This window comes from Dryas octopetala, chromosome 9 (assembly GCF_963921425.1).
Source record: "Dryas octopetala chromosome 9, drDryOcto1.1, whole genome shotgun sequence".
In the NCBI taxonomy this organism is placed as follows: Eukaryota; Viridiplantae; Streptophyta; class Magnoliopsida; order Rosales; family Rosaceae; genus Dryas; species Dryas octopetala.
The window spans coordinates 6,599,515-6,609,743 of NC_141374.1; the positions used below are offsets into that span (position 1 = coordinate 6,599,515).

Below are 10,229 nucleotides of genomic sequence, written 5' to 3' on the forward strand. Positions count from 1 at the left end.
AAGTTTCATTAAGCCAACCAGTACAACAAAAACAACCAAGTTTGAACCTCATAGCCATTAAAACAAAGGTTCCCAGGAGGGAACAACAGTTCAAAATAGCTACTCAGACAATTACTACACACTACACTTTTTGAAAAAGAGGAATGAATGGAACCATTTATGCACATTCTCATATTTCTCTCGTCTCAAAGGTGGTATAGCAGAGCTCCCCAAGCTATTTTAATTAAGAATCACTCTTCCAAAGGTACTGCCTGTATAATTGATCATCCCCATTTGAGATCCTCTTCCAGCAATAGGCACTCATTTTCCGTTGTAATTAGCTTTTTATTACTGTCTCTATCAGTATGAATTTAAAATTAAAAATGTCAGAAAGAGATTTATTTTGAGATATCTTTGAACTTTGTTTGCGTCTTCCTGTGTTGCCAAGGTCGGTTTGTGAGGTGCTTGTACTGTGGCGGGCTAATATGGTGAGGAACTCTGTTAGACTAATTGCAAAGGTTGTTCCAGCATGCATTTTCTGGTGTTTCTGGCTTGAAAGGAATTTCAAGGCTTTTGAAGGAGCAGAAGGCTGATATGAACTTCTTAGATGGTTCTTTGAGTGTACAAGAGTCTTTTTTTTTTTTTTCCTTCTTTTTTCTTATTTGATCTGTATAAGTGTGGCAATTGGTGCATGTCTACAGGCTCATATCCAATAATAGTAGTCATGGAGTAAAGATCTGCTTGTTAATATTTCTCTCTGCTAATATTCTGCAGTACTATGAAATTCTAAAACACAGCATAATAGAGCATGCATTTCATAATTCAGCAATTACTAATCCTGGTAGATCAAAAGGCAGCCTTCTACTGCCCCTTTATTTTTTTACCAGCAATTCATGCAGCCTATGCCTTAACAATATTTTACAGAACCATATTAACTCGGTTTCACAAGCAAACTCTCATGACACAGAGCCCTTTCGAGGCCACACACACAAATCACAACCTCTATGGGCCAGCTTTGTACAAGCTATAGAAATAGTACCTAATAGTTACATATGCAATTTCTTAATGCCCTTCAGGCATCAGTAAGACAGGTGCAGCCATCAGCACACTCGAAGAAGCCCTTGCCAGCATCAGGCCCTTCAACCTTGGAGATAACACACTTCCATCCTTCACCACACTCGCAGTACGCTCCGCTTGCACCAAATTTTTCTGCCTCCTGCTGCAGGGCCTCCTTAGTCACTGTCCCATCTTCATTTCTGTCCAAAGAATCAGGCATTAGCATGTTATGGCACTGTCCGTGCATCGTGACCATTTGATGCACTGACTGTGTGACAGACAGCAGGCGAAGGATATTTCAGTTAGTATGTGATATGGTACTGCTTATGTGTTTTGCTTTTGTTATCACTACTGCCTCTAGATTCAAATTGCGTGCACATTTTGGATTCACTTATGGCATATTATGTTTGAAAAGGCATTGCAGTTCATGTAAAACACCCTTCTACACAGATGTCTTAAAAATGCTTTAAGCGGAATTGAAACACAGCTTGTGTTCTAGACTTCTGTGAGATTCCAATTTCCAAAACTACACTATATAAGATGCACATGACACAGGTGAAAAATGAAAGTTAGGCTTGTTTGCATGCATGGTGATTGAAATTGACGCACATGACACAGGTGCAATTTTCACCACATTTGAAGAAGGTCTTGCCAGCATCAGGCCCTTCAGTCCTGGTGATGACACATTTCCACCCTTCGCTGCACCTGCAAAATGCCTTGCTGAGCCCAGAGTTGCCTCCCACTGTCACAGGCCTGCATGCATAAAACACAAGTATGATTGAGAACTACTGTTATATTGAATCTTTCTCTAATGCGTGATAGAAATGCGAAATTAATACAAAATGTGAGTGAGCGTTCCAAAACTTATCTCGTTTGAACGCTCACTCACATCTCACAATATTTCCACATATCCAACGTCCCGGATTAGAGAAGGCATCATGTTTTTGTTCATATAACAACCCTTGAATGAACAGCTAGCACAATATAATTAAACTCGACTTCAACATCAACATCAACATCAATCTTCTTCTTCTTCTTCTTCTCCTCTTATTATTGATAATTTGAAATAACGAAGAGCATAGTGATTAATGAGAGGAATGAAACCTGATAGATTGCTCGCCGCTGCTCTGAGTCTCCATTTTCCTTAATTTTGTTGGATTCCTTTTAATTTTTGCTCGTTTTAATGAGTTATGTAACCTTTTATTGGAGCTGCCTATCTATGCAACAGTAACTGAAATGTCAAAGAAACCCTTCGTGGTGTAAAAGAAAACAAATTTATAAAACGATAAAACTGTCTTTAGAGTTTAGACAGTGAAATTGCCATGTTCATGCGATAATTGAGTGCTCACTTTGTGTGGACCAGAATTTAAGAAAATTTATCAAGGGATAAGGAAAAAAGAAAATGATGAAAATAGGGAAATTTTTCAAAAGAGTGCAACTTTTCTCGCCTTTTTCATGGAACGTTTTGATGAATCACTTTTAACTGCAGTCTAACATTACTACAATTCTCAAAACGTTTCATGTATTATGTGCTAGCTCTTGTAGGGTATAAATTCTGAATTTATGCTATTCGATATATGCACCGATTCATCTGTCAACCAAATTCTTACATTTGTAGATTGATCTCCAAAGCTTGGGTTAAAATCTAAATCTAAACTTGAATGCTATTTCTACAACACAAAATAAGTAATTTTTCGAAAATGAAAAAAAAAAATTAGAAAAAGAATTGATAATATTGCTTCTGGCAATTAAATTTTTGAGTAAATTACACGTAAGTATCTTAACTATACCACCATTTTCAAGTTAGTACCTCAATTTTAAAAAGTTGCACAAACATACCTTAATTATGATTTTTTGACAACTACATACACGTCGATTAATGATGCCACATAGGTTATTTTGGGTTTTTTTTATAACGTTTTTTTGTTTTTTACTAATGTTTTGGTTATTTTATTATTCTTTAAATACAAATTGTCCATTTAATCAATTTATTCGATAACAGTTATATAATCGAACGATTTCTGATTGAATTGATTTTTTGCAGAGATGATTTGAAAAATGAACGGTTTTGATCTTGAGTCTGCACTGGCAAACAAGAAATTTTTTGGAGGTTGGGTGTATGTGGAGGTCACCCCTGGGGGCCAAGTATTGTCTTTTTTTTTTTTTAACCCGAGTGTTGACGCGAAAGCATGTGAGAGAGACTTAATTGAAATTCGACCAAAACTACATAGACCAAAAGGCCATTGCGCATGCCTCTCACGTGCTGCTAAGTTTACACTGATAACAAATAAACTGAGTTGAGCTTTTGTCTTTGATTGCAAACAGTTTTTTATTTTATTTTTATAACCGATTGCAAACTATATTCTGAATTATAAAAGTGCAATTGTAATTTTTCAAATTTTAAAAACTTAAGTGGAAATCAAGTGAAAAATGAAAGTTCGGCTTATTTGCATGTATGGTGATTGAGATTGACGCACATGACACAGGTGCAATTTTCACCACATTTTAAGAAGGCCTTATCCGCATCACGCCTATGGATGACAAAAATACCCACGGATTAGGGTCCCTGCGGAGATCCGATCCGTTTAAAAAATAAATAGGGATGCTAAACGGGGTAGGTTTACATTCGGAGATTTTAAACAGGGAACCGATCGGGGGTGGGGCGGGTATGGTATTGGTTCCCTCGACCCCAAACTTGCCCCTTATATATATTATTTTTAATTTTAATATTAAATATGTTAATATTATAATATATGTATCATGTATAGTATATATATTTATGGATTTATAAATTATGGATGTATGGTATATGGATTTATGGATATATTGATTTATGAATATGGATTTATAATTATAGACTATCGGATTTTTTTTGCACATTACTAATACATCTATAAAAAAGATTGGTGGTTAGATTATTAATTGCCACTTACATCTATAAGAATTTGTTTTTTGCACATGAATTTTTTTTGTGTAAACTATTTAAAACCCCCACTTTTGAACTTGAATAATTCAAAACCTCCAGCCTTAATTAAATTAATTCAAAACCCCCTATTAAGGATTTAATCTCTCCCAAAACCCTCTGGTCAACTATATCCAGCTAGATTTGACCCCCCTTTGTTTTCAATATTCCAATTATAACCTTGAAAAAATATCAAGGCCAGCTATTTTGGAAATCGCTTTCTCTCTCCCCCAACCCAATCTCTCTCTCTCCCCGCGCCTGTTGACTGGCGATATCGTCGTCGTCCTGCGACGGTTGCCAGCAAGACCACCATCATTAGCTCGTCTCTCTCTCCTCTTCCTCCCTCTGCCATCACTCGCCCCGATTCATACTTAAACAACCCAAATCGCCGCGACCAAATCAGTGGTGCTCGCCGGCGATCTGCCTTTTTCGGCGGAGTTGGAATGCCAAACCACCCAAGCCTTCTTCCTCTCGACGTCTTGAGGATGATGGTGTGCTCAGATTCTCCATCCGATCAGTCACGGCGGCAAATCGAAGCCACAAAGGCCGCAGCTTATCCGTCGGCGATCTGCCTTTTCCGGCAGCCATTTCCGACGAGTCAGGTACCTATCTTCTTCACCTCGTTGTGCTCTTCAATTATATGTATTTAGATTGGTCCAATTGTTGAAGAAACAAGAAAACTCAAATTAAACCTCACGACCACTGCGGCTGCTCCGCCGCGAGTGGTGGCGAATAAAACCTTATTTTATTCATTTTAAATATGGTTATTGTGTGCTCTGTAGTTCTGTCGCTTACAGACTTTTTTTGTGTTCAATGCGCATGAATTTTGATTGCAATTTGTGTCTGTAAATATCATGAAAATGAAAATTCAATTTCTTTTTGTTCATATGTATGTTTTGTTGGAAGATTAAGACCTGTTTTGTTTGCTTGTTTTGTTGGAATAAGGGTTATATAATTATATATGTATGTATATATGTATGTTTGTATCATGAAAATTCATGCTTTTTATCTGCTTGTTTTGTACAATGTATGATTTAACAATGAATATCTAAATGATGGTGTTTCAATCTTCAATATCATAAAAGTTTAGTTTCAGTTCGTGAAAATTCAGTTTCACTCCCTGAAAATTCAGTTTCACTCCGTGAAAATACAGTAGTTGGATAGGGAACTTTAAGCCTACATTTAATGATTAAATAGTTTCAGTTCGTGAAACATGAGTTTTAAATGAATTTTGAATTAAATTATGGTTCTGAAATATGATGAATCAAATTTGCAAGTAGAAACAGATCAAGGCAGTGGTGACTGTCGTGTACTCGTCCCGCATGAGGTGATCGGACAACGTTGTCTAGGGTTTCAGTTTTACTAAATTCAATTTCATTCAATTCAGTTTCAGTGCATTCAGTGAACTGAATTTGATTTTAATGAATGCAATGAAACTGAATTCACTGAAATTGAATTCAGATTGAAACTGAATTTAGTCTATAGTGAAACACTGAATTGATATAATTGTTATTTTTTGTCAAGTAAAGGTGTAACTGTTTTAGTAAAGGTGTAATTGTTTCATCACTTAATTCAGTTTCAGTAAGTGAATTCATAACTGAATTCTTCAATTCAGTGTAACTGAATTTTTGAAATTCAGTTTCAATGTAATTGAATTCTTGAAATTTAGTTTAAGTGTAACTGAATTCTTGAAATTCAGTTTTAGTGTAATGAAATTCAATTTCAGTGTTTGATTTTAGTTTTAGCGAAATATTAAGTTTTAGCAAAAACTTCAATTAAAAAAAAAAAAAAGTTTCACAAAAATTCAGTTACAGTGATGTCAGCGTGCGTCAGAAGGGTAATTTAGGATTATAAGTTATAGGGGGTTTTGAAAGAGTTTCTAGATGGGTGGGGGTTTAGGCAAATTTTGTAGACGATTAGGGGGTTTAAAATTACGGACTAATTTTTTTATTAAATATTAGAACATGATTTTAATTGTTAGTGTATTAAGGCAAAAAAAATAAAGTGGGATTCGGGGCGGGTTTGGGGGGAATTCCCCGGTGGGTTTGGGGGGCCCGTCTAATTACCCGGGGAATTTAGGCGGATCCAGGGAAATAAAAAGAATCGACCACAAAAATTGAGACTGTATGACATTTTGGTGGAGTAGTGGAAGAGGGATAAAGCTTTACCACCTTGTAAAACTAGCTTTTGTAAAATTAATCCAGAGAAGGACCTCGATAGGTACATACAGAGCAGGCAGTAGTTCTCTGATGCGTTTGGCAGTTGTTCCCAGTTCTGGCACCAGGCCAATTCAGTAATGTTGTAGCAGGCAAACCAAGTTTTCGCAGCCATCGAGCATTTTATACTTTAAAATCCATACACTAGCAATAAATCAACATGAATACCAATTGGCTAATAGAAGAGAAAAACTTAATATGTGAATACCAAATCACATATTTCATGATTAATAATAGAGTTTAGACTATCTTACAATCACAAAACTATAGCTTAATTTTAACCCAAATATCTCATTAAATATTCAAATTGATTAGATACAATAATCCACAATGATTGTATAGTTTATGATGTTTGATTGCATATGTAACAACATAATAAAAAAAAGTTATGTATCACATGAGATTTGCTTTAAAAATTATCTTGGTATTAGGCTTTTATAAGCTGCATATATTAGGTTAAATCATTAGTCATACGTCATAATTTCTTCATTGATAATATTTTGTCTTCGATGAAGATGTTTGTTTTGGATGAACCAGACAAGCAATAAGCAAAGAGATGGGTATGATTCATGAACCCAACATTCTGAGCATGCAGAGGACTGCAGGGGCCATATTTTCAGAAAATGGGATGTTGGGCATTCTGAGAACAGGCCATTTTGGTTGGTTTGACCCTTCAATATACACATTTTGATCTTTAATTAATTAGCAAGTAATTAATTTCTTGAAGTCTACAAAAATGAACAAAATGCAATTGGGCAATGGCCACCCATTACAGACTGGATTGGATCTTTGTTTTGCTACACACCTAGGACTGTTCCCTGTTTGTATAAACCAAATTCAGTTGCCCTGCTGACTCTATGATTGGCTATTGTTAGGGTATATATCTTAATTGATTTATTTAACTTTGAGGACTGGATGTTTTTGCAATAAGGCCCCCTGGGTTTTGTATATTTGGATGTCTTGATTGCACACAGCAAAACAAGTTAAGAGTGGTCTAAACATTTAGAGCAACCACCTTTTCTACCCTTTCTGAATGGAATGGGTGATGCTAATTTGGTTCGTATTATTTTGTACATGGATTCAAATTCGGAGCCCGATTCTGATTTGGTGATTTCATATTCAAATGTTATGAAAAGAAGAAATCCCTTGTTGTTGTGCTGCGGAAAACAATCGTGAACTTCCCCATCAAATTCATACTTCTCTTGGCTGAAGAAGCTGTTAAGAACAAGGCAGAAATTTCGACCACCACCTCCTAGATGAACAAAACCAAATTGGCAGAATTCAGTAAATTCAAGAGGCAAAAAAGGCATGAGCTCCACAGATTTCAAAGTTTGGACAAAGTCAAATTGATGCGACATGAAGAAGACTGATGTAGTATCAGGTTTACTATAATGATAGTGAAACACTAGGAAACCACCACATCCGGCATGACCTTTAAAGGGGAGGCCAGCTCCCAAAGATTCTAGTGATTGCCATTCTCCTATTTCGGGATGGAAGCAGAACACTCCTTCCACATCCGGCATGGAGAGTAAGATCTTGTGGCCTGCAACTACAGTAGAGAAATGTTCGTCTTGTTCCATGGATTCGAGAGGGTCGGCAGAGAAAGCCATGTACTCTGTGTCAGGTCGAATACCTTCATAAATTAAGCCACCTTCAGGGGTAGTGTTGAAACGGTTGAGAGCATAGAGTTTGCCTTGCTGCAGCTCCACCAGCAGGGGGAAAATTTTTCTTGTACGTCTTGAAAGTAGGCATTGGAAAGGGGTTGATGCGCGAGTAGGGTTTCACATTTTCATCACCCTTATACACCTAAAGTTCTTTTTTGCCCAGACACGGTTCGGTTTTAGTTCTAGCAACCGCCATTTTGACAGGTTCGGTTCGGTCTGTGGTTTTTGATTACTTAACCGAACCATGTGCACCCCTATTTGACAGGACCGCCCCTGAACACACCCTGGAACCCGAGGTCGTTCGATCCTTTGAGAATCCAACTTATAAGAAAAATCTTATCGAAAAATCGACAACAATAAAACATAAAACTGATGAAGAAAAACCTCAGTAAGTGTGGATAAAACAAATTGAAAACGGTTTACCTTTAACATACTAGTAAAAAGTTACTGAAAGCTTTCTCGCTTTTTCTTTGAAATCCCCCACTTTAAAAAAATCATTTTCTCAATTTAATTCTCATGAAATAAGTTATGAATTTCCCATAAAATGATACCAATAAAGGCAGAGCTATAAACTTCTCAAATATGCATTTATTAAAAACATGCATAACATAATATAAATTCTCTGCTGAAAATATATATTGTATTAATCAAATCTCACACCAACTAGTACCTTGGAAACATTGTCATGCGGAGCCATCGACCATCATACATGTGCAGCACTTAGAACACTGTCAAAACACATGCAGAGCCATCAATCGTCATACGCGTGCAGCACTTAGAACATGGAGAGCCACTAATCTCTCAATACGTGCAACTGAGCACATGGTTGTCCTCCTTTGACGCTGACGACCACCGGTGACGGAGATTCGAAGCCACCAAAGCCAGAGGCTTTCTCGGCGGTTTTCCGGCGAACCCAATGGCGAAATGGGTCAAGTCAGGTATCATTTCGCATCTCCCCATCATGCTCTTCAATTCTGTGTGATTGAATTGGGCTGTTGTTGATTAAAATGAAAATCCCAAATTGGAACCCACGGCCACCACGGGCTACGCCGCGGGTGGTGGCTAGTTTGGGCTTCTTCCACTCAATCCTCAAAATCCTCAAAATGCCCAATGCATAAAAAAATTCGTAGAATAATAAATATGTAGAAACCTCAAAAGATTGTTATGCAATAGTAAAAGAACTCATCATATGCATTTTGTAAGTAAATCAATTAATTGAAAATACAAACTCTGAAGAATATCATGCTCAAAGATAAACCACATGTCGATAATCATTCTCTATAAAATAAATAAAATCTGAAGCTGAAAAAACTTCTCTGAAAATAATAAAGTTGTCAAGATAAACTCGATACTGTCAATATTTTGCGACAGTTTATGCATTCTTTCACTGATCTCCATGAAAAGGCAATCAATCGAATTTTGCGATATATTCAAGGAACCATTGACTTTGGTACGTATTCAACTGCGACCCGGCTCTTTGTATCTTCATGCCTTTAGTGATGCAGATTGGGGTGGTGATCCAGTTGAAAGGAAATCTACTACTGGCTATGTTGTGTTTTTAGGCTCTAATTAATCCCATTTCCTAGTGCTCTCAAAAGCAATTAACCAACTGTTTCTCCTTCTTCCACAGAAGCAGAATATAGAGCCTCAGTCACTGTTGTTGAACTTGCTTGGATCATACAATTACTCTGTGATCTACATGTTTTCCTCTCTCAGCCACCAGTTATATATGTATTATGACAATCTGTTAGCCATTGCTTTATCTACTAATCTTGTCTTTCATTCTAGGGGCTAAGCATATTGAAATCGATTTTCACTTTGTCAGAGGTGATCTCAAACTTGTCTTAATTTGTCTCTACAACAAAACAAGTTGCAGATGTTTTAACTAAATTAAGCCCTTTCTTCTCCTCGAATAAGTTCGCATTATCAGAAGCAATCTCATGCTTGGTCCTCCAACCAAGCCTGTGGGGGGCTGTTAAGGATTAGAGATATAGCCATGTCATAATTACTACAAGGCTTGAGTCAGTTAGTCAAATAGAGAGTCGGTTACTCAATTTGTACAGCTGGACAAGCTTAGCTTGTGATTGGCTATTGGATTAGGTAGTTAGAAGCTGTAAGTTTCAGCACTTGATATAAAAACACATGCTCTTGTACTTTCCTTAATGTTAAGCAATCATAAATCAATAAAATAGAAAATTCTTTTTTCTTTTATTCTCTCTGAGTTTTGTTTTGTTTTCTTTGCATCAGTTCAAGAATCATAGCAGAGATTCATTTTTGCACACCATGCTAGCATTACTATCATCATAAATTTAAATTGGTGACACGTATTTCACTATCTATAATAGTGGGACA

The 10,229-nt window shown here is 36.7% G+C and overlaps 1 protein-coding gene across 2 annotated transcripts; it reads right to left on the reverse strand.

The window, feature by feature from the left end:
- Positions 1-763: 763 nt before the first annotated feature.
- On the reverse strand, positions 764-2,299 carry LOC147273477 (uncharacterized). 2 transcript variants are annotated; one of them, XM_086227433.1, is made up of 4 exons: positions 2,140-2,196; positions 1,925-2,009; positions 1,645-1,788; positions 764-1,235 (listed from the first exon to the last, which is right to left on the reverse strand). In XM_086227433.1, the coding sequence occupies exons 2-4, from the start codon at positions 1,942-1,944 to the stop codon at positions 1,052-1,054; spliced, it is 348 nt and encodes a 115-aa protein (XP_086083559.1). In that variant the 5' UTR covers positions 1,945-2,009; positions 2,140-2,196; the 3' UTR covers positions 764-1,051. The 2 variants fall into 2 exon arrangements, with proteins under 2 accessions (XP_086083559.1, XP_086083558.1); XM_086227432.1 differs by lacking the exon at positions 1,925-2,009 and having other exon boundaries at positions 2,140-2,299.
- Between the last annotated feature and the right edge of the window lie 7,930 nt (positions 2,300-10,229).